The 25533-nt window shown below is 40.5% G+C and overlaps 1 protein-coding gene across 7 annotated transcripts in view; it reads left to right on the top strand.

The window, feature by feature from the left end:
- HTR4 (5-hydroxytryptamine receptor 4) overlaps nucleotides 1-25533 on the top strand; it is a 155075-nt gene that overhangs the window by 9775 nt on the left and 119767 nt on the right. For 6 of the 7 annotated variants that reach the window (XM_053927201.2, XM_053927198.1, XM_071221807.1 and 3 more), the window contains exon 2: nucleotides 14172-14244. The exons of the other annotated variant lie outside the window; for it this stretch is intronic. In XM_053927201.2, the coding sequence (XP_053783176.1) occupies nucleotides 14219-14244 (26 nt within the window). In that variant the 5' untranslated portion in view covers nucleotides 14172-14218. The remainder of the gene's footprint in view (nucleotides 1-14171; nucleotides 14245-25533) is intronic. 7 annotated transcript variants of the gene reach the window in all.

Raw genomic sequence — 25533 nt, 5'->3', positions numbered from 1 at the left:
CTGACTGGTTACTTTTTTATGGTTTCCTTGTTTTTTAAATGCTTTTGAAGTTCTCATTAAGTTCATTGAGCATCCCTATAACCAGTTTTTTGAATGTTGCATCTTGTAGATCACTTGTCTTCATTTTGTTCTTTTTCTAGAGTTTTGTTCTGTTCTTTCATTTGGTACATGTTTCTTTGTCTTCTCATTTTGACAGCCTCCTTGTGTTTGTTTCTATGTATTAGGTAGAGCTGCTACACCTCCTGGGCTTGGTAGAGTGGCCTTATGTAGTAGGTATTCTGTAGGGTCCAGTGGCACAACCTCCCCAATCACCCAAGCTGGGTACTCCAGGTGCACACACTCCCATGTGGGCTGTGCACACTCTCTTGTTGTAGGTGAGCCTTGATTGCATTTGGTACATCGATGGGATAGATTTGTCCCCAAGCTGATCAACTGCAAGGATTGGCTATGACCATCTACCACTGACCACCATGGAGGATCAGCCGTGCATGGGTCAACTCCATGGAGCAGGACTTACTTCAGCAGGGCTCTGGTACCCACTGAGTCCTCCCCTTGAATGTGCCACTTGTCGAGGCAGTTGGATAGTGCTTCAACATAGTCTGAAGCTGACCACTGGGAGCACTGGCTCTGAGGCCTCCCAGGAGGTGCAGGCCAAGGTCAGCCACCACCTGTGTTCTGCCTGGGACCTCCCAGCATGAGCTACAAAGCAATCTGCAGATGGCTGCTACTTGTGCTGGGTTGGAGGTGGTCAGGCAAGGCCAAGCTACAGACCAAATGCTGGCTGCCACTAGTGCTGGGCCTGGGGCCACTTAGCAAGAGGTACGAGGCATGCTGAGACCAGGTGCTGCTTATTTGAGAGATTTTAGCAAAGTCTCACATTCTTCTTTCTTGATTGTCAGCAATCCTTCACCTAAACAAAGGAACTCCAAGTACTTACTCCAAGAGATCTGCAAGCTTTGAAACTCAGATGCACTTTAAATATTCATTATTTGCTAAGTATACACTTGGCCTTCTTTGATTTTTATATCAATTCCTGAAAGAAGAGGTGTTTTTCTCATTTATAGATGATGAAATCAAGGCCTGAAAACTTCAGGAAAACTCTTGTATTAGTTAGAAGGCTAATTGTATTAGTGAATAAATATTTTTGATTTCACAAAATAAAAGTCAATACTGGCTTGCTTAAGCAAAAGTTAGAATTTCTTGGAAAGACAATGGGGCTTTTGTTATGGATTCAAGGAACTAGACTCCAGGAAGGATGGAAACCAGGTCATTTCCAAAGAACTCAGCTCCAAGAGTTCACGATCTTTTCCCCATTTCTCTGCCATGAATGTGACACATTCCCAGGAGTGTATCTCTTCGCTGAAATTCTCAAGAAAGAAAATCTGATCGGCCCAATCATTTATGGGCAAGAGGTCATAGCAGAAGCATCACAGTTGCCATGGGGCTCACTTTTGTCATGGTAGATATTTTCAGTACAGGTGACCTAGTGGACACTTGAATGAATGTCTCCTATTGTCACACAACTAGTGTGGCAGAGACAGGATTTGATTTTAGGTTTGTACTCAAATCCAGTGCTTTTCTCCTACCAAGAGGATGACTGATAGAGAAGCACATTAAAATGGCATGTAATAAAGGTAACCTGCCTTTCTCTTCAAGGTCTCCCCAGATTAAGCATTTCTTGCATAGGGTCCTGCTGCTGCTGTTTGTGCTTACCTCTTGGTTTCTGAGATGTCTGTGGCTACATCCTGGCTCTTCTCTGTCCATCTGGTTTCTGTATCATGTGGCCTGGCTTCTCATTCTGCTCATGCAGGTCCTGTCTCTGGCTCATCTAGCAAACTCTGACTCACAGATTGCCAGAGCTGAAAGGATCTATTATCTTGTCCCATCTTGTACCTGTGCAGTAAATAACCAGTGGCAACATGTGCCAGGCTCTTACGGTGAGCATTGCTGAAAGCTCCACACCTCACCCAACTCTCCTGACAAATGTATGGTGGCCCTTTTTGGGTTTATTTTCCCAATATTTTATTATTAAAAACAGTTTCAAAAAAAGAAGTTGAAAGAATTGTATAGTGAACACACATATACTCACCATGGAAGTTCTAAAAGTAATATTCACTACCTTTTTAAATCATATTTCTATCTACCTCTCTATCCACTTTCCAATCCATATTTAGATGATTTCAAAGTTTTCATAAGTTTTTTTATTCTTATTCTCATTTTTATGATTAGGAAACTGAGACCAAGATAGTTTATATGACTTGCCCAACATCACCACCTCATGAGAACATCACCACCCCAGATTTATTTATTTTTACTTTTACTTTTTTTTTTTTGCCACCAAGCAGCATTGTATCTCCTGAAAGGGAAGAGGAAAGTCTCACTCAAGTTCCCTTAGTGGTGGGGCAGCACCAGGTCATCTGATACCCAAGTTCCTGAAGTTCCCATCACCTTGACCCATGACAAGTAGTCTACTTTCCAAGGAGGAGTGGTTCTTCCCTTGCTCTGCAAAGATCTGCAGATTAGTGTTTTACAACCTACTCCAAATCTCTGGAAAATCTGACTTTTGACATAGAAGATTTTACAAAACTAATATACTCTTTCTTCCATTTCAACACTTAAAAATAACGTATGGAGATGACAGGCAGGGAAATTACTATTTAAGATAACTTTTTATAAGTTCAGGAAGAACCCAAAGTCACATGGTGTTAAGAGTAAATTGGGTCTTGGTAAAAAAAATATATAAATATAAATATAAATAAATAAATAAATATATATAAATATATATATTCCAGTAGACATTCTGTAGGTTTTGAGGAGCTACAGAACTATCTAGTTAATAGAATTGTACTGGAAATGTTGACACAGGGGGCTTTTGAGATCTGGTCTTTTATGGGATAACTTAGTGATTAAAGGTCTGGGCTCTGAAGCCACTTCCTAGCATGGCCTTGGACAACATCTCCTTTCTGTGCTTCAGTTTCTTTATTTGTGATGTGGGGACAATCGCAGTACTCCTTCATAGTGTGGTGAGAAGACACGTGAGGTAGCATATGTGAAAAGTTTGGTACTTAGCATGTGTCCAACAAATATCAGTTATAGGACTGTGTCATTTTCTCCTCCTGCTCCCTCCCCAGGAGTCTTCTCTGTGTATTAAATAGGCCGCTCTAAAATCTATGGGTATAGTTTCATCTTGATCCTGAAGGGTTTGAGAACTATTGGGAGATTGTGGGCAGCAGCCATTTGGGTCGATATCTTATTAGTTCATTATAATTATAAGATGTAGATTCTGCTCAAGAATTTTCATCTAAGCTGTAAATGGCCCAATTCCTGCGAGAGTTCACTGATACGCTTAATTAGATATGTTGATCAGCACATGATATCTGAAGTGGAGAGTTCTATATAAATTGTGTTCTAATCCAGGAGGTTCAGAAGAACTAGAAAAGAGTGAGAACAGAAGATGTAAAATGCTAGCAGACTTTTCCCTTGGCATGCATGGCAAATACTATAATCTAGGTCTTCCAGGTGAAAAAGCATTTAAACAGATATGGAAAAACTACTGAAGAGGATTTCAGAAGGATGCGCCCACCTGGGTGGATTGTACTCCATCCTTGTGGTGTTTCCCAAACTGCTCTCCATGCATCATTTGTACCAAAATCCCTGGGACATTTATTTGTTTAAATACAGCTTCCTGGACCTACTGATTCAGAGTGCTTTGAGTGAGGCACCCAAATCCGCAATTTTCCAAGTGATTTTTAGGTATTCTAATGTTTGAGAATCACTGCAGTCTGTAGCAGAATTACACAAAGTTCAAAACAGTAACTTTGAGGACTTATTAAGATGGAATGCAAATTTTGGTTTGACCTGCCCCCAATTCCAGAGCTCTGAAATCAGAGGTGACCTAACCCTTTGAGCATTCTCAGGCTCAGCTCTCAGGGGCCTTTTCCATAGCGGGGAGGCATCGTTTCTGCAACCACATCTCAGAGCAGGAGAGATCAGCCCCCAGGTGTGTAGCTGCCTTTGTGGGGGAGTGGAGTGGGAAACACGTGGCCTACAATGATGGGGCACTGCCAAGCGGGAGTCCACCGTGTTACAACAGCCAGCCCACATTATATTGTGAATTTACTGCACACCTGTTTTATCAGTATTCACTTTCACTGATTTTTTTGCAATATCCTTGTGAGGTTAGTATTACGCTTATTCCATTATACAGATGGGGCCACTGAGGGGGGAAAAGTAAGTAACTTGTCCAAGGGCATGCTGCACATTGATAGAACTGGGACTGATTCCAAGGCTGTGCTTTGAATCGGGCCGGCAAACTTTTTGACTGGGTACCTGATTTTCTATGGCCTGCGAGCTGAGTTTTTACATATTTTAATTGCTGGAAAAAATCAAAAGAGGAAGAATATTTCTTGATAAGTGAAGATTCTGTGAAACTCAAACTTGGGTCCATAAATACATTGTATTGGAAAACAGCCATGCTCATTCATCTGCGTGTTATCTGTGGCTGTCTGCGCACTGCAACCGCAGGTTGGAATAGTTGTAATAGTGACCTTCTGCTCCCAAAAGCCTAAAATATTTGCTACATGGCCCTTGGCAGAAAATCATGTGTCAACCTCTGCTTTAAACTAGTGCCAGTGTTTTCCAAACTTCAATCATTTGAGTACTTTCTTTGTGATTCCTGCCACCGGCTTGTGCCATCAAGAGCATTATCTGCGTAGCACTTTCCTTTAAACCTATTATGTTTTCCTTAAATAAATTTTATTTCACAAAGAAACAGAAATGGAGGTGGAAACCAGTTCCTACTACAAGAGATAGAAGATAACTGTACAAGCTAATGCAACACACACATAACAATGTCTCAGGTTTGGGGCAGATGCTGTCATTGTCGCTCCCCCTTTCCTGTAGATCCCCTCACTGTTTCTGTGTGCACCATCCTGACTTCCAATGCTGAGCCAGGACCTGTTTTGGAAGGCTGCCCTCAGTCTGCTGGAATCAACTTTGCTCACATGCACAATTAGCTGGTGGTGCCTGGGAATCTGTGTCCTGCTGTGGACAGCCCTTAACCAATAAATGATGGGTGTGGGAGTATCAGTAACTCAGTTCCCTCCCCACTTGTCTAGGATAATTCTGAGACATCTGTTTTACATGGTTTCTCAGAGCTTCCCTATGGGGTTAAGCTTCAGTGGCTTAATAACACATTCCTCATTGGCTGCCTTTCATTCCCTTCCCTGTATCATTACTTCTCCGCCAGGGTACCTGCACCTGCCAGATAAACTATGTGCATTTATTTAATGCTCGCTCCAAGATCTGCTTCTTGGGGAGACCCCAGTTAGACAATAGTGCTTCTCACAAAAGACTGTGAGCATAAGCCCTGTTCTTTATTGTCAAAGAGAGATTAGCAGATATTGAGAAAGATTCAGAGATAAGCTAACATTTATGTGAGTCCTTTTCTTCATTGGAAATAACTGTGATTAAAATAGAAAATGAGAAGAACACATTTTTCACCATGAAATCCAGTAGTACTTAATGCTCCATCCACCTGCTGCCTAATATCATCTGCTTTCTTCCATCACAGGAGAACCATCCTTAGGAAATTGACATTTTACCTTCAAGAGTGGTCCCTAGATCAGCAGCATCAGCAATACCTGAGAACTTGTTAGAAATGCACATTCACCACTCTGAAGCTACTGAATCAGAAACTCGGGGGTGGAGCCCAGCTGTTGTGTTTTAACAAGCCTGGGGTAGGGGGTGGTTCTTATGCTTGCTTAAACCTGAGAACCTCTGCTCTACAATAAACAGCCACTTACTTAGTTCTGATCTCATTGCATTCCTGGATTTCAGCAGAACTCAGAGTCATCCAAGACTTGCTTCCTCTGCTCAAACGTGAGTGGATGATGGTTTCCTGCCTTCTGTTTGAGCCTCCCACTGAGGTGACCTTGTCACTTGCCAAGGCACTCAGGTCAATAATTGGTCAGCTCTGCTGTTGGATCATCTCCTTCACTAGTGAATCTCAAACTCTTGAGACACCCATGTTTCCTTTGGAGACACAAAGACAAGGCTGATTCCTTCTTTAATTAACAGGCAGAACTTCATCCCATGTCATGCCTGTCATTTGACAGATACTTACTGAGCATGTACCTTGTCTCTTCATAGGACCTGTGGCCAAATTCAGACTAAGATTTTAATCAAGTGATCTGAAAAGTCAACATGTAAATAAATACTTCCTGCATCTTTGCATACTAATTGTACATATCACCCCGGTGGTCCCTTAAGTGCAACTGAATTGGCATCTGTATGGATTTTCAGTTATGAGAAGAAAATGGCTAGAAGCTTTTTATTTAGGACTAAATCTTTCTAGATGACTTAGCAACACTGGCATTTGACTACGAGCGCTATAAAGAGACACTTGCAAATGAAGGCACAGTTTCTGGACTAATTTACAGAGAGAAATTCTTTTAAAGAGTGTATGTCAACTGACTAAGGTATGAACCTAAACTTAAAAAGCCACAATGAATGGCAACAAGCTTTTATACAGGATCAAAGAATTGCAATTCAGGGAGCACAGATTCAGGAAAAAACCCAAATAATGTCCTAATTACAGGGAAAAGGCAGAGGTTTTTATGAGAAAAAGAAAGGAATAATTACAAAAAAGAGAAGGACTTCCAATAGGTGCTGATCAGCTGAGCTGCTCTCAGCTATGTGTGATTGGTAAATGGTTCTATCTTTAGATTAAGAGTCCATAATTACCAGTCCTTGTGGTCAGGATGTCCACTCTCGTGATGGCGTTATAGAAAAATTGCTTGTAAAACAATGTTAGTTTGGCCCAGTCCAAAGGTCTGGCCCAGTTCAAACAGTCTTATTGATGAAAGAATGCCCAAACCTGTAGAGAATTTTTATAACAATTTACGCCAAACAGAGGCTATACCTGGAAGCAAGATCTCAGAACACAAAGAAAAAAAATGCTTCTTAGAATGACAGTTTACTGTTTCTTTTATGCATTTGGAATTAAGGAGGGAACAAAAAAGAGTACAGGAGGGTGGGAGGAAATAAACCTGGATTGGATTACTGGATAGTTAATAAGATTGTATGCTCTCTTGAGGGTGGTTTCGCTTCTGAAGGGCCTGAAAAGAGGTGTTTCAAAGATGCATTAACCTAGATGCATAGAAACAATGGACAGGACTTGCTAAAGGCAAAGATAAACCTTTTCACTAAAATTATGTACCTGGGGTGTGACTGCCCTTCGTGACCTGCCTAGTCAGGAATTTACAATGGGGTCACCCTGTGATGTTACTTTACATAGGAACCCTTTTTTGTCTGAGGTCTAGAGGTTCAAGGTGCAAGGCATACAAGGTGGTAACTCTTAACTCCATTTCGAAATGACTCCATTCACGCCATTGTCAGAGAGGTCACAAAAGCATTTGCTGAGGTGGCATCCTACCATTGCTAAATACTTTCCAGAAAAGAAAGTCCAAGTAAATAGCCAAGGAGAGAAATGTTGTTTTCCACTTAGTGAGCATTTGCACAGTTGTAATTTTTCAGATGTTCCAAGAGTTATTTTCTCAGTGAAGTGTACAAGGAAATCATGATCGCCATGGGGTGTAGAAGACTGGCGATGTTTGTGTGTCTGATCTTGGTGAGACTGTGTGCTTTTGTGCATATGGCCAATGGCGGGTTACAGCAATGCGGTAATGAGACTTATGGGAAGCTTTTGAACTCTTACCAAATATCTGGCTTTATTTGATTACACATTACATTGCTCTTACTTTTGTCTCACCTGCTCAGAAGTGCTTGTGATCATGCCTGTTTGAGACAGTATAAGTGAATTCAGTGAGTTTTTTTTTTTTTTAATTGGAAAATGATCGAAAACACTGGGCTTTTTTTCCTTTCTAAGGATATGAGGCGGAAATAACATGGACCATCACAGTCCTATAATTTTAGCCCTGGAAGAAACCCTAGCAGTTACCAGAATCAGTCATCATTTAGACAGACATCCTGACCCAGGGTCCTACATGCTCCTTAAATGCATCCAATGATGAGATAATCACCTCTTTGAAATTTCCTTTAGCTTCTGCAAACTGGTGATTGAAATTTCTCCCTTTGCTCACCCTGCCTGACACCCTCTAGCCTACTCCATTTTACAGTTGAGGAAATTAAGACTGGATTGGTGAACAGACTTGTGAAGGGGGCAGAATTTCCACTCTGGCATAAGAGTTATTTTCGGCTGATTATTTTTTTTGAAATTTTTGTCCTATTGTTGTTCAAGTACAGTTTTCTGCCTTTAAGAAACAGCAGACAACTGTAATTGAATAACAATAAAAATTAAAAATTAAAAAAAAGAAACAGCAGACAAAGGAAAAGCTCTGAAAACTAAGTAGAAGTTACTCTTTGTAAGAAATATTTACATTTGTACGGGAAATCTCCATTTGTCTGGGTGTCTTCTTCTTGGTACAAGGAAGGGAAGCATGACTCTAAATTTCTGGAAATTCTTATCAGTGGATAAAGTAAGGATTTAATTTGCATAAGGACTTCACCTTTGCTTACCTTGTTTTTTGTGGTAACCTCCCGTAACTGTCCCGGACTCCCAACATCTTCTTTTGTCTTTAGCTGGAGATAATTATTTAAGGTGGTGGCTTGGGCTATTTTGGAGAGTTACTTGTTTATTACTCAGGGTCTGGGCCTCTCCTATGTATACAATGTGTATATACGTTGTTAAACTCATTTGTCTTTATCTTTTTTATCTGTCTTTATTACTTGGGGGAAGGGGTCTCAATCAAGAACCTAGAAGGTTAAGGGAAAAATTATATCTCCTCCCCGACATCTGCTTGAGAATGAGAACAGAGAGTTAGCCACAGGGTTGGGCTACAAACGCAGGCCCATAACTCCTGGTCCAGTGCTCCTATTACATGTCAGACTTTCACCCTCACTTGGCAATTTAGGTAAATAATATTTCACTTATTCCTGACACTTGTCCAAAACAAAGGTATTGAAATATGCCCCATGATGTAGAAATTTAACCTGTGTAGGCATACTCTGTAAAGAAACGTGGTCAATCCATGCACAGATACGCATGAATATCCACCCATGCATCCGAAACGAAGGGAAAGAAACACAAAGTGCAGCAAAGCAAACTGAGGTTATGACATAGCCCCAGGTTGGCAGATGTGGGCACTGCACCAAACTACACTGATATTTGACTCCAATAGGTGGAGGCCATTCACAGGTGAGTCCTGTGCTCACACTTCTTATATCAGAGATGCAACTACACACCTTCTGTTAACAATTAATGACTGTTCCACAGCAATCTTGCAGAGTTTTCTGAATCACAGGACAAGGGTAAAGATGGGGTGCATGTTGGGATAAGCATTGGGCAGCATAAGTAAAACCATCTTTTCATCCTTCTCCTTTTTAAAGGAAAGATCAGAGTCTGAATGTATATTCATCAAGGAGGAGAAGCTCCAAGGAATCCAACAGGGTTGTGTGTTGCTGTTGCTTTACTTTTGAACAATTCCAGTGGCTTGAGCTTGTCCTAGCCTTGAAAGATACTGAGACCTTCATTTGTCCTTTACATGGTCGAGGGTTTGTTTGACTCCATCCCCCACTCTTTTCTCAAGATTTTCCATGTTCTTTTTCTGGTTCTCTGGGACTGTTTCTAGGACTGTTTCTCTGAAGGGGACCAACATGGAAGGTGTATCACTCCTTGTTCCTTAGACCACATCATTGGATATAGCACAGCTATCACTAAAACACAGATACACACAGTTTAATTGAATTCCAAATTGACAACTCTTAGAAGTGACACGGCTTGTACCTGTGCATAGGAAATGCTCTCAGTTGATTTAATTAACTAGGTAGGGTTTTGTTAAGGAGCTAGAAATGTAATTATGCAAGATAAAAGCAATGGTTCCTTCCAAAGCCCTCTCACTCTGTGCAGTCTTCCTAATGAGAGGTGTCCCTATAATCCTGGCTCTGATTAATTGTCTCTGGGGATCACAGCAGAAAATAGGGGAAGGTGAGCAACTGGTCAAGTCATGATACATACTAATCACTATCTTCTCTTTTGTTACTGTTTCTCTCTGACAAAATGCATGCTGGCTTGATAAATGGCAATCAATTTTAATTTTTTTTCATTGGGTTTAGATGAGCAAAATATAACACTGTATATCATGATTGTTAACAACTAAATTCAACTGAGCAAATTTGAAGACCTAATTGGTGTTATTAAATGATTTATGAATCGGGCAGCATCTCATCTAGCAAGCAGAGAATAATACAAAATGGAAGGCTTTTTAAAGAAAGGAGGGTGGGGCAAGAAAATCACTAGTAAAAGAAAAATAAAATTTGTTGGAGGAAAGTAAAAGTTCAAGGTGATGAGTTTTCATTGGCTGAGCTACAGTATTTTCCATTGGCTGGGGTACTAAAGGAGGAACATTTTCCTGTTGGAGATGCAAGATAATCCCTTCCTGTTTGGGGTAAGGCACGAGAGCTCCCTCTATAGGCCTTCCCAACACCAATTTTAATTGAGATGTTCTTATTAATTTCCACACTATGAATGTATAAGGTTTTCCCCATGTTGTAACATTTTAAAATAGAGTTCCAGTGAGATGAACTTTAGCTAGCTTTTAACTGGTTTTGCTTAGTTCCAGTTTTTTTCCTTCTAATCCGTATATAAATACAATATTGATTTTCTAGTATGTTTCACAGGATTCTTTTGGTTGCAAATAATACTGGAACCCCAGTGAAACTGGCTTACGGAATGAAAAAAAGACATTTGTTGGCTCATTGAAGTGTAAAACTGTCTTAAGACACTGCTAAATCTGAAGCCTCAGATTATGTCACCAGGACACTGGTATTCTCTATGTTGCATTTCCTTTGGGTTAGTTTTATTCAGACTCTCCCTACAAAGTGGCAATGATGGCCACCAATAACTTCACACTGAAAGTCTGTCGGTTTAGTAACACCGGGGGTAGAGAGACCCTTCCTAGCAGAAATCCCAGTCTGGCTTTCACTAGTCTATCTGATGAACAGATGTATTGTGGCCAGGGAATGGATTGCTCTGATTGGCCAGTCCTGGCCAGGTGCTCATCACTGCAAGTAGGGACTGAGGCAGGGGAGGTGTAGTTCTACAAAGGAAAATCAAGGCACTATTTTCTGTAAAAGAGGGAATTGATGATCCACAGAAAATTACAGCAAATGCCCACTTTCATGAGGAAGATTCCCTGGCTCTAGTGGGAGGAAGAACTCTTGCAAGACAAAGCTTGAGTTTTGGAACTCACAGCCCTGGATTCGTTCCCAGTTTGGTCAAGGGCTAGCCAGCTGTGAGACTTTGGCAAGTCAACTAACCTCTTTGTCCTTTAGTCTCTTCACCTAACAATAGAGAGAAAAACTCAGAGGTTGGAAGAGGAGGAAGAAGGACAGTGATTGGCAGTTGTTAATACTTAGTAAAGGGTAACTTAATAAAATGGAATGGTTTTTGCTTCTTTAAAAAATGATGATATTGCATTCTGGGATGGTTCATGCATTACCTCCCAGCAGAGAAATCACAAATTCTCAAACCTCAGTTTCCCCATTTACAAAACGAATTGACTAAGATGACTCAACAAATATCTATGAACAGAATATATCAGACATTTTCCCAGACACTGAGGATCTATATAATAGCAATCAAGATGTAACTATGTGCCCTTGAAACTTACATAGTGAGGGAGACAGATCACTAATAAAGGAGCAATTGAGTGTATGTAATGTGTGTGTTAGTAAGATAAAATGGTGTGATTAAAGAGGATAGAAACTTATAGAAAATGAGGTCTGAAATCTAACTAAGATGATCAAGGAAGACTTCTGTGGGAAGTAACATTTGAGCGGAGTCCCTCTGACCTGAGGGAGTGATCTACCCATGGTAGCATCCTAGGGAGGAGAGACAGTCAGTGAAAAGTCCTGAGGTGAGAGCCTACTTTTGTTGTCAAGGAAAGTAGCAAAACCCGTGAGCTCGAGGGCCATGAGGGTGAGGCCATGGCTAACACTGAGATTGGAGAGGAGCTGGGGCCAGATCATGTCGGGTCTGGTTGGCCGTGATAGGAGTCTGGATTTTATTGTAAGTGTGACAGGAAGGCACAAGAATTTTATATAGGCAAGAAAGGATCTGACTTACGTTTTCAAGATATTGTTCTCGCTACTATGGGGAGAAGGGATGCCATTGGAGCAGCCAGAAGACCAGTGAGGAGGGCATGAGGTATTCTGGGGAAGGGGGGTGGTTGCTTGCTTGGGCCAGGGTGCTGGTTCTGGAGGTAATGAGAAAAAAAGTCAGGTGAAGGAATCATTTTCAAAGCAGAGAGAATGAATTTGCTGATAGTGTGGTTGTAGGATGTAAGAAAAAGAGGTAGTTCAGTCTCAGTAACTGGATAAATGATGGAACTATTTACTGACCTGGAGACACTATGGGAGGAGTAGGTTTTTGTGTTGGCAGTGGGAAATGAAGAGTTCACTTGGAAATGCTTTGTAATCATCTGGGTGTAATGTTGGGTAGGCCCTATGAGTCTGGGAAAAGCCTGGGCTAGAGCTCTCGTTTTGGGAACCTTCAGTGAATAGGCAGTATTTTAAGCCATAGAAAGGATGTGATCACTTCAGGAATTAACTTATTTTATTTTATTCTTTTAAAAATATTTTATTGTTTATGCTATTAGAGTTGTCCCAATTTTCCCCCCTTCGTCCCCTCCACCCAGTCCCTCCCACTCCCATAGTCGAACCACACACTCTTGTCCATGTCCATGGGTCATTCATACATGAGCAATGATTTTAGATAGAAGAGGAAAGAGAATAGAGCCCTGTCACCTCAATTGTTAGGGCTTTGTACTTAACTATTTCAAATAAAAGATTATTCCAAATTCAAATGTAAAGGAGAAAGAAGTAGATAGAGCTACTTTGCTTGACATCAGAGTTAGGGTTCAGAGACCTGCAGGTTGAGCCTTCCTCACCCCTGCCCCAGACCCAGAAATGCCCACAGGAGCCCCTGTTAGTCTTAGAGGCTCTAAAGAACAAACCCAATGAGATCTACATCCCTTCCAACTCTACTGGTCTGCTATTCTCTTCTTGGCTGCCAGGAGTTTTCGTTCCATCCGGATCAGAGCGTCTCAGGGCCCAGGCTGAGCTTCATGGTTCTGTTATGTAGCTAAACAGATTTATAGTTTCATCTTGGTTAGATTTAATTAGACACCCAGCAGATGGAATTATAGAATACCAGAGCTGGAAATGAATCCAGAGATCATCTCTTCCAGTCCTTTTTGTTTTTGTGAAGTGGATGATGAAACTCGGAATGAAAAAGGGACTTGCACAGGGTAACCCTAGAAGCGACAGATCAGGCTCTGCCCCTACATTCTCTGATTGATTATGTTGTGGGACAAATGTGTTAAAAAAACAGGGATTCTTGTGAAAAATAAAACTGTTTAGTCAGTGTAGAGCCAATTTAGTGAATATCAGTGAGTGTCTATCTGTTAAAGGGCATAAAGTCTATGCTAGCAGAACTTTTGATGCTCTGAAAGTTAACTCCCCTTGGACTGGGGGAGTTAAGGATGGACTGAGGCCCATCCATAACCTGGGGTTTATGGATGGGCCTCAAGGAATCATGGTCTCCCCTGAAAGTATGTGTGTATGTGCATGATCATCTATTTTTTTCTGGGTAGAAAGTTCTAGAGACTTTACTAGATTTTCAAAGGGATACATGATTACTCACACTCAAAAAGTGTTAAACAAAAAAAAAACCCTGAAAATTTTAAAGGAAGCAAAGTAACTGACCATTTTAGACAATGTGCTATTTTAATCATAACAATGTAATTACCTATTTTCACTGGCTAGTGTCCTAATGCAGATCATACAAATAAGCTGTTTGACAAGTGCAAAAAATAACAAATAAACTGATTAACACAGAGTAAATAAAATACCTGTATGTTTTAATCTCCAGGAAATTAATAAAAACTTTCTGCAACACTCAGCGGTGCCATATCTCAATTTGCCAATAGCTTTGTGCTGTAGTATTATTCATTAAATAGTTTATACTGATACTCTACAAAGACCTAATAAATAGGAAGCAATGACTCTTTGGCCTTTTTTCCCTTTGCCAAGGACTTTTATTTTCCTACATTAACTGGTTGTCTAACTTCTTATTTATTCCCACATTATAGGACCCTGTGGGTGCTGAAATCCAACTCACCCATGCCTATTTCCTGTAATGGACGAACTTGATGCTAATGTGAGGTATGTGACATTTCTGCATATTTTATGCTATAAACCGTGGTCATTTGTACTATGAGGCCCCTGTAACAAAGCTGTGAGTGTGGATTTTCTTCAACATTTCATATATAAACATGAATGTGGTTCTGTTTGATTATTAGCATCTTTTTTTTGACTCTGCTTAAATAGTAATTAAATATGACCATAATTGTTTCCAGATGCCTATACAAAAACTCTGCACTACGGGAGATAAGTTATATGAAAGTAGAGATATTCATCTCTGTAATAGGGAAAAAGAAGATATATTTAAATGGCATAAAAATAGCTTAAGAATATCTGTCTGTACAGCTACACTTTGAATATACATTTAAATAGCTATTTATAGCAGGCTCTAGTTTGGCCACTTCTCTTTTCAGCCAGGCCATTATATGCAACATGATGGTTGCATGGCATAGTTATATAAGGCTGAATGCTTTTTGTTTTGTTTCCCTGTAATTTCCCGCTGCCCTTGGAGATCAAATAGTAGGATGGCTCTGGGGAAGTTATTTCTTTGCTGCATTTTATTTGGTAGAAACAAATAGGGTATTCAATAAGGCTTAAGTGTTATGGATTGACATTTGAGGCTAAGGACTAGCTGGAGATACCAATAGCTGGAAGACTTTCTAAAAAATACCTCATTCCTGGTATAATTGCAGGACAGTATTTTTTTCACTTGAGACATGTAGAAAAGCACGTTTCAGGTTTGGATCAGGGGCTCTGCACCTCTGTGTTCACGTAGTAGAACGCTGTGACAAAAGGGAGCTGTCAAATGTCTTGACAGCGACGCTAGTGTAACGCAACCAGGTTCCAAAGGCGCAGTAAACCCGGGAACTCCTTAAGGGTAGAATGTGTCTCCGCTTAATCCCTGGCACATGGCGGGTATTTAGCTAAGGGTTGTTGATCAGACTGTCACTGATGTTCCTCTATCTATTTCAAATGGGGTTGAGTTCTATGGCACCTTGCTGTGCAAAGAGGCTCTGACTATGAAGCAATAAAACACTACATTTTCAATAGAAGCATTGTGGACTGTTTTATTTGCCCAACACACTAACTTGGTGCAGAGTCTTAGGACCTCACTGCAGATTTTTTAGGCTGGTGCTATGTGTTTAATTTTCCTCTAAAAGTTTGTGACATTATTTGTTCAGGGAAGGCAGAGGGGAATCTAAGGAATCTCAATTTTCTTTTAGTTAATTAAAAGGTCAAAGTGAGAAATATCGATGGTGATAAGCTATGAAATTGTTTTAAGTTTTAGACATGGTATCAAGCTGCATCAGTTGCTAAAATGCACTTCTTTGTGGATAATTCAGATAGTGTGATCCCTAACATTTTTAGCTTTTCAACATTTATTTGTAGCAGCATTGGATTCTAATGGCAGAATACAATTCAATTAAATGAAGCCTCCGGTGCTGTGTATCTTGTATCACTCGGGATGCAAGATAATAATCACTCCCCAGAATCTTGTCTCCAGACCATCCTTGCTGTCAGATTTCTAGCCTGATCCCATCAACATGTGCTCATCCTCACCCACTCCCCTGTCTACCCACAATATTAGTAACATGCAAATGCCACAGACTTTCCACACTTCTTCCTCAGTCCAGCCTGTGGGGGCGTCCAGGAGAAAGGACATATTTTAGGCTTACATTTACCAGATTGTGATGGTGGTGTCTTGTAATACATAATGATTTTAGGTAGTATATGAACATCTTTTTATTTTAAAATAAGTATTTATTTTAACATAACCATCTTAATATGATGACTGATACAACTTTGCACTTATACAGTTTCCTTTTAAAATACATTTATTTAAAATTGAAAGTTAAGTGTATTTAAAGAAAATGTTATGTAATTTAAAAATACTCATTAACAAATGAATGTGAAAAAAAATCCTAAGGGTAGTAGGCAAATGACCAGGGTCTAGAAACTGATATTCTAGGCGTAACTAGACAGAGTAAATGTTAATTACTTTAAGAGCAGAAACCAGAAGTTCTTTTTTTGGTAAGAAAATGTCTTCACTTGGTAAAATGCCTACATAAAGTGAGAGCCAAAGGGCCTAAATCCCTGGCACAAAAATAGGAATTTTTTACATGCTTTTCAGAAAGGAAAATGAGTGAACCGAGGAGGGAGGAGGTTGGAAAAGAGACAAGATTCAGAGGAAAGGCAGAGCTCTGCTTGGAAAAGGGTGAAATGAACACCCAGCGCCATGGTGGCTGTCAGGGACTTAGAGAGTGGTCAGGCTGCGTATCTGTATCTGCTGGCTTGTTTGAAATGTGTGTGAGGTGTGTGCTGACCTCTCCTAGGACCCAGCTCTTCAATAAAACTTTCCAGCTTGGCTAGGAATTGAGTGTTGAATGTTTACTATGTGGGAGGATATCATGAGCTATAAACTTAACATGCATTACCCATTTAATTTGTGACACAACCCTAGGAGGCACATGCCTTTATTACATCCATTTTACAGTGTGTGGTAACCAGGGCCCAAAGAGGTTCAGCAACCTGCTCAAGGTCGTGGAACCACACGGTCTCCTGCTACACTACAAACATGGTGTGAGCCTGTGTCCGTGTGTGCAAGTGTGCATTGTTGAGATGGCTGGCAGGCCTGTCTGGGTCCATGTGATTTGGAAGAGAGATTGCAGAGGGGACACCCAAAAGGCACAGGATGACAGAAGACTAGACAAAAAGACTAGACCAATGCCAAGGAAATTCAGAACTCTGAGCAAAAGTTTTAGACTTCTACAGGCTGTAGAATTAAAAGACTCCAGCCAATGTTTCCCAGATATTGGGGGACAGAGAGGTCCTACTTGACATCTAGAGCTAAGGCGTAACATTTAAGTATTTTGTCAGGCCATCCTGGCCACTTCCTTTTTGTTCACTTAGTTTTGTTGAATGAGTGCTAATTCAGTTTGATCCTTACTATTATGAATCTGTCAGTATTTTTGGCTACAAGCATCAGAAACTAAGTTGCTAACATATTCCAAGGTAATTTTGGAGAATCTACAATGTACAGGCTTAAAGAATTAAGGACAAAATGTTGGAGGACAGGGCTCCTAAATAAGCAAGAACTTCGGGAGTTCTTGTTGAACTTGGAAGTAGAATGATGGCCAACCACAGGAATAAGTCAGTAAAGACAATGCATCTCCTCTTTCTATGTGCTGCTCAGGAGTCAGAGTCCTGGGGGATGACATCTGATTGGCCAAGCCAAGTCATGTGACAGCTTGCTGTCCAGCTTTTTTACTAGTGTTTTCCCTTAAGGGCATCCTTTGTAGAGAGCAGTAGACATAGGATGAACTGAGTCAGGATGAAAAGCCAGCAGTGAATCATGCTGTGGTTGGAGGGGCAAGTCGCTGATGAGTGTTCTCCTTCGGTAAATAGTGTCTCCTGAACTTAGCAGTCAGCTGGCAGCTCTTTACAGATGATCTGACACCCACCTGATGTGTTTTTTGGTCTGTTTGCTTCTTGTTGGGGCTCTGGAGGAGACAGCTGCATTTTTTTTTTTGAAGGTTGAAGAAAGGAAAGTGGAAACAGTGACTTTGGTGGCTTTTCAGCAGAAACTCTTTGTAGAACACCATCAGCCTGCATTTGGGCAGTGAGCCTGCTGGTACCTCACCCCAGCACTGTGTCTAAGCCCTATGTGCTACTGAGTACCACTTATTGCTTGTTGTCAGAGATAGCCCACGCTTGCTTTTTGTTTTGTTTTGGTGAGAGATCAGATTGTTTTCCACTGGCAGGTGGTTTTCCTCAGCTTAAGCATGGTCCCTAAAGGCAATCGAGGTCTCCGACTTTTTCTTCCTGCTGTTTATGACAGTGACAAAGTTTCTGCTTTCTAAGAATTTTTCTATCAGTTTCTAGTTCCAGAAAGTATAGGGTTCTGGTAGGAGATAAGTAAGTGGGGGAAATTTCAAATATGTACACAATCTTTCTTTGAAGATTTCTCAGGACACTAGCCCCTTTGAGTGGAGAAAAAGTTTATTTTGTATCTTGATTCTTTCTACCCATGGCTTCTTCCTACCCTTGACTCATCTCCTTGCTGCGTGGGCTCACTACATTTTCCTGCTGCCCTGCCTCTCTTTGGTTTAAGATTCTGTTTCTCCTCCACAGAATAACTGTTTTGCTTTCTTATTAATGCTTCTTATATAAAAACAACAACAACAAAAAGCCTCTCATAGGAATGATGAATCACATAAAATAAATTGCAGCATTTTCCTCCCTTTGCTAGGGTTTCTGGAAAACTCACAGCCAAATTTGTAATTACCACTAGCATGTATAGAAGATCTCCAGGCACTTGTAAGGGTTCTGACCTGCATTTATTTTTATGTTTCCACCTCCTTTTGTCACTTTATCTTATTTCCTTTGCTTTCTTAATAATATGTCATATTGATTATTTTTGTAAGCCACTTTAAGGAAGGGAGGACAGAAGGGAGAAGGAAAGGGAGAAAGGAATTCAAGGAGAAACCAGTTTTCTAGGAAGGAGAATAATTTTTTTCTTCTCCTTTTGGTGAGGTTTGATGCCATGTCCTGGGAAGTCAGTAAACATTTTTGAACAGAAGATCAAAATGGCAAGCTTTTGTATAAAACACAGAACATCTGAGTAAATACCAAAAGTTGAGTATCATAAATATAAAATACATACACTTGATGTAAATGCAGTCACTTGTGGTCCATATGTAGCAACATAAATGAAAAACCACAACAAAGATGAGTAGCTGACCTTGAATTAATTACCCAGTTGCTCTAATCTGTCAGGGCACGAGGTGCAGTTCATTACTTCGCATCAAGAAATGAATTAATTGAAAATCAATGTGATTACAAGAATTGAAATTATCTGATTTTACACAAAGAAAAAAGAACAATTTTTAAAAGAAAAGAGTTGATTTTGGGCTTGACTATTAATACTGATGACAATGCATGTAGTTCACTGTAGTCTGAGAATGAAGTTGGAATAATGCTACATATCCCAAAGCCTTGAAATAAGTAATAGAGTTTGAAATACATGCATACAGGTTGTCAGCCCTGAAGACTTATCAATATGTAATTGATTTGCAAGTAGAGTTAATTTATGTTTGTAACCTGGCAATTGAAATGGTGAATATGTACAACTTTTAGGCAGTGAAATGTTTTGCAGGAAATCTCTCTTCAGGCTTTGAAATTGTGACATGCATTAGCATATAAGGAGAAAGTGAGTGGGTACCTTTTAAAAGGAGATATTTTTATGTTGCTTTAGAAATGTAAATGAGAATAACACTCAACTTTATTGCTTGACTGATAAAATGGTGATAATTCACTTAGTCTTTGGATTAGATCAGGAGCACAGTGGCGATGAACTGGAACTCACCCTGTGGTGGAAACCCTTCGTGCTTCCTGGAGTCCCAGGGGACCTCAAGGCAGAGCCTTCCCGAGGAGGACACCCATTTCCAATTTCCAAAAGTGGTCCCCTGTGATGCGTGAAATATGCTGGTTGTGGAACCTTGAACTAATTATTTAATCTCTCTAAGCCTTTAGTGTTGGCATCTGAAAATGGGATTCTTTTGAGGATTGTAAGTAATGTAGGTAACACAGTATGTCACACTAGTAGGCATCGAACCAATGGTAAATATCGCCCTGGGTCATCACAATAATTGTGAAATAGAGACTTTTATTACCCCCAGGACTGCTAGTCAATAACTACACTCTATATGCTTCTTGACTACTTAAATTCAGTATCCATTTGATTGGCTGACCTTATTTTTTAAATCAGTTGTTAAATTTTTTGACTTTGTCCCCAATAGTGCCCATTCTCTGGTAGGAAAACTGCAACTTTCAAAGGTGATAGAACACCTCAAAAGTGGGGCTTATACATGGCAAAATTGGGCTGAGACCCTATTAGACCCCATTCAGTCCCGTTTTCTCTTTACACTGCACCTTCCATGAACTTGGCACATCCCTGTTTGGGAACTGGAGGACCTTGGACTCAGAACTGTCTTTTTCACTCCTAGCCTTGTGCTGTCTTCCGTACAGCCAGCTCTCCTTCATATGCAATTAACCCCTTGATCGATGATCTCTGTTTAGAGGAGAACACCTCTGACTTGTTTCTTTCTGCTTCTGTACCTGTTCCCGACAGGTCATGGACACTGTTGTATACATTTCAAGCAGGGACTTGGCCACAAAGCTCCCTGGAAGGGCAGGAAGAAGGGGCATTAACCAGAGGTCAGGAAGCTTCATGAACCCAATCCCTACCACATGTTACTGCCACCACACTCGTGGCTGAAGGAACCATTTGCTGCTGTGCTCACTGTGGAAGGCACCTCCAGATACTGGAGGAAAAACATGGCTCTTTTTTTCCCTCTCGCAGTCCAGTTTCCCATTCTGAGCCTCCCACTTAGGAAACAACCAGAAGCCAGTGGGCAAGGAAGTATGGAAAATGCAGTTCTCAGGCTTCTTCCCTGTCTGATGCAGATGAATGCCTGAAAAGTGGCAATTAACAGTACGGCTTCTTCCCTGTAACCTCGCTTCCTTCTGGAACTTACAGCTCCGGAACTTGATGCATGGTGCTTCACAAGCCTCTAAGCTCACATGTGATCACATTAACATAAACATCGGAACCTGTGTCTCTAAGTCTTCATCTTCTTGACTGCCGGAAGCTACCGTTTGCCCAGTTCACGTTGTCTAAGTGTTTTGGGGCATTTTGTTATTACTAAAAGTGGGTGCTTATAAGTGTTCCTGAATTTGTTCAGCTTCCCAAGCTAAATAAATTATTCTGCCAGCCTCCAGCTCCAACCATTCCAGTGAGGTACTAATTAGAATCTATCCTGATCAATGACAAGTCTCCAGGACTCAAAGGTTGTGCCTTGGTTCTAGCAAAACAGAAAGCCTCTTGATACTGAAAATCCACATTGTTATCCATGTAAAGTGAGACAAATATGCATTCTGTGTAATACCAGATCAAAGTGGGTCCCCTAGTAAAACTGCTTGAGATGGACGTGTTTCAGAAACCAGCAACAGAGCATTGCCTAATCTCAGACCTAAGCTTTTTCCAAGGGCACGCAGAATGTTGGTATCAACAGTTACGTGTTCTCAGTACTACCACTCACATGCAACATTCCAAGTCTCGTGCCTAGTCAGTGCTGTTGAATCTGGTTCCTTTTCTTATGACACCTTGTTGTCCCTCACTGCAGCTTGGTTCTTTTGCAATCTTGCCAACCCCCACCAAGCCTTATTTAAATCTTAAATTTCAATAAGAGGTTTTTTTCTAGATAGTTCCACTTCTGTGTGAATCTATGCATGCAAATAGCTGGAGGTGGGACACTGAGGCATTGCCTAATTTTACAAAAAGCTTTACAAGATCTCTTTGATTCTCAGCTCCAGTGCAGTCAGAATTCCCTCTCTACTTAAGGGGATTACAATATACTCTGTACTGAAGGGTCACTTGGATTCCAGAAAAATTGGGTCTTTTTGTCCCTCTTTTTAAGAATAGGTCATTATGAGATTCAAGAAGCATATGACTGATGCTGAGAATTACTGGAAATCCTTTCCAAGCTCCTTTTGATAATCAGGAGCCTTACGCAGGGTTTGTAGCTTCTTGAAGTTTCACAAAGCACAGAATACAGAAGAAATACAGAGGGTTTTCGAGAGGTTAACTGATTTGTCCTAAGCCCACCCAGCTAACAAGTGATTAACCTGAGACTAAAACCTAAGCCTTTGCTTCTGAAATCACTGCTTTTTTCAAACTACTTTCCAGCTTGCCAAAGACAGCAAACTATTTTATAAAGGGTATATAGTTTAGATTAAAGTGTTACTTAATTAAACTTGTCTAAATATGAAAAATGGATGTAGGCAATACTGGGAGAATATTAAATCATTTGTTCCTTTCTGCTTTGATCATTTACAAGAATAGTTCACTGTGGTTCTGAGGTTCATACGCTCCTCCCAGCACATGACCGACCCGATCATCTTTAATCCTAACAGCTCTGTGAGTTCCTTCCTTTATGCTAAATGTTCATGTCCCCCTGAAATTTATACGTTGAGATCCTAACCCCCAATGTGGTGATAGTAGTAGGTGGGGTCTTTGGAAAGTAACTGGTTCACGAGGGCAGGTACCTTGTGAAAGGGATTAGCACTTTTATGAAAGAGACCCCAGAGAGCTCTGTGCTCTCCATCATGTGAGGACTCCATGAGAAAATGGCCAAATGCACACCAGACTCCAGATCTGCTGACACCTTGATCTTGAACTTCCCAGCCTCCTGAACTGTGAGGAATAAGTGTTTGTCATTTAAACTACCCAGTCTATGGTAACTTGTTATAGCAGCCCAAATTGACTACAACACTCACCGGCAGTGTCCCTGTTATTATATAGGGGGTGACTGAGGCAGAAAGGAATTGTTACTTTGTCCAAAGTTACATTTCTAATAAGAAGTGAAGCCAGGATTTTTACCCAGATTTGCTTGGTGTCAGAGTCTATCCTTTGAGCTTCGCAGTTTGCTGGTGCCAAGATTTCTGTGTGGCAGAGGGTCTGTAATTACTCATTTTCAGATTTGGGTTCACAAACTGGAGGCCTGGTGGATTTGTTTGTTTGGCCTGCCCAGGTCTTTAGCAATCTACTCAAATGCCTGCGGAGAGGCTGGGCCCTCTCCCGTTTCCCAGTCACAGTGACTCTTACTGTCTGCAGAGAAGCCATTTGAACTCTTACATTGCCTTCCGCAGACTAGCCTCCCATGGTCACGGCATTCCACCTGCCCGCCAGGCCCTTGAGGCTTCTCATTGTATCACTTAACTTTGGGAGACAGTGGTGAGAATTATCTCCAACTTAGAGAGCATATCATGGCATTTGTACCTGCAATTTTCTCCATGGAAATTTGTCTTATTACCATTTTGCAAATGGGGTTGTGTTGAATATAAGAGCTTTTTTTCAATTAAGGAATTGGAACAGGTTTCTAAATAAATACCTGTTAAATGAGTGCCATTTTATCAGTCAGATAATGATGAGAGGCAGTGTTCTGATTTGCATCTCTAAAGAACTGTAAGAATAATCTTATTTTTTCTCCTTTACCCACTCACTTGCTCCTTAACTTATAATGGCTTTATTAATTTCAATGCTTGCAAAAGATTTTTTACAAAGTACTCATCTTTGAATGTTTAATATTTGCATGCCTTTATGCATATTAGATATAGATGCATACTTATTATAAGATTTCACTATCAACAATGTAACTGACATTTTTAGTGTCACCTTTATGTCAAATGTCACCATTGTTTGTTATTAATTCAATATAATTATTTCAGTCCAAATCCTCAAAAGTTGAATTCCAGAAAAAGTATGTGTGTAGATAGATAAAACTAGAAAGTCAGTTTTTCAATATGAAAAAAAAGGGGATTTCTCAGCACTCAGAAAACGTTGGTAATAGTAAGTGGACTAAACTTGATATGGAAGGTCCAGAAATGTGCTCATTCTGCACAGAAGAAGGAGAAGCCATATCACATACACTGGGAGGATGACTCCGGCTGAGTTCAGGCTGAATGACAGCGGAGGACAGGAGTTAGGGGTGCAGGGACTCAATTAGGGGACTGTTATACTTGTTCAAGGAAGGAGGGTAAGGCCAGGCTAAGACTAATGTGGGAACAGAGGAAGAGGATGCAGATTCTGGAGGAAGTAGAATTCATGGGAGAAGGTGGCTGATTGCATAAGAAGGAAAAGGAAGGCATTTCAAAGGTGCCCATGGAGAAGGAGTAGGGTGCATGGGAAACAGAGCTTAGACTGGAGCTGGTGGAGGTGGAGAAAACTGTGAGAGATTTGGTGATGAATATCCAGTAGATCATTGGTTAAATTGGTGTGGAGCTCATTGGGGAAATGTTTTGGGAAAGATTCTGATCCCATCTGCTGCATGATGAATTGAATAGACTAGAAATTGACACCCCTCCCAATCTCTAACAATCTTCTAGAGGAGGGAGAGATGCTTGAAGCTCTCCAAATATTCCTGCCAAGAAGACCACCCATTGTACGTCTTTAGGGAATCTGGAATAAGGAATTATTTCCTTTGTACTACATTTCTAGTCAATAAGATTATGAGAATTGAGTCTAATTTTCAGAGTAAATAAATTCTTTACGGCTCATGAGGATTATGATGTAAGAAATGCACAAGTATTTGAAAAACAAATAGTGCATTTAATGTGTTTTAGACAAGCTATGACAACTGTGGATTTCAACTAATTTAGTATGTTAGGAGACAATAAGATAAAATTCTTTCCCTAAAACGGAGTGTTTTGATGGCTTGCACTGGGATTGTACTGATTTTTATCACTGAACCCTGACAGAAGTTTTGAAAAAGGAATGGGGTGAACACCGACGACTCCTGAGACTCAGGAAAATTGTGGCTGATTTCTGTTTGTAACTTCAAACATGTTTTGTTCTAAGGTTGTGTTGTTGATGGACTAGTATCATCCAGTTTGACACCCCTTACTGGTGGGAGCACTATCAGCCAGCCGTTTGTCTATGTTGAGAGATTGCACAGGTCTCTCAGACCAGTTTTCTGGACAGTCAGCCCGAGGTCAGGGTTATGGCTTCCTGCACTAGCAAAAGAGGCATTGACTGTGGGTAGAGATTGGTCTTGGAATCGAGGATTGTGGGGAGAAAATCAGAAGAGAGAACGGTTCAATCCACTTCAGAAAGAAAAACAAACAGCTTTACTTCTAAGAATCTTACTTTAATTGTTTGCAAGAACATTGATGCTGCTAATTAAGAACAAGGAAATTGAAAGGTATTTAAAATCTCATCGAGTCCAAAAACCCTAAGCAGTTAGTCATATTCTTTAAAAAAATCTGTAACTCATATTTGACTAATTGTGGCATGCCTCTATCTAATTATGTTGAACTGATGGGGTTTTACTCTGTGAAAAAAAATAACTAGTAACCTTTTTACACCAGCTTAATTTTAGTACTGTTTCATTTAGAGTTATGTAACCTGACTGCCACCTTCTCCTACCCTTCTTGTCACTGCTGTCATTAGCTCTCGCCATCTCTTTTCAGTGTGATTGGCATCATCTCCAGACTCCTTTCTAGACTATGGCTGTTTCACCTCCAGTTCATTTAGCAGCTGGGTGACTGGCCAGCTTTCTATAGCTTAAGTCCAAGCATGCCCATCCCCTGTATTTTTTTAAATTAAATTTATTGAGGTGACGTTGGTTAATAGGGTCATATAGGTTTCAAGGGTGCATTACTATAATACATGATCTGTATATTGCACTGTGTGCCCACCACCCAAAGTCAAGTCATCTTTTGTCACCAGATATTTGGTCCCCTTTACCCCTC

The sequence above is a fragment of the Desmodus rotundus genome, chromosome 6 (genome assembly GCF_022682495.2).
Source record: "Desmodus rotundus isolate HL8 chromosome 6, HLdesRot8A.1, whole genome shotgun sequence".
In the NCBI taxonomy this organism is placed as follows: Eukaryota; Metazoa; Chordata; class Mammalia; order Chiroptera; family Phyllostomidae; genus Desmodus; species Desmodus rotundus.
The sequence above is the reverse complement of the archived record's forward strand: the minus strand, read 5'-3'. Positions and strand labels throughout refer to the sequence as shown.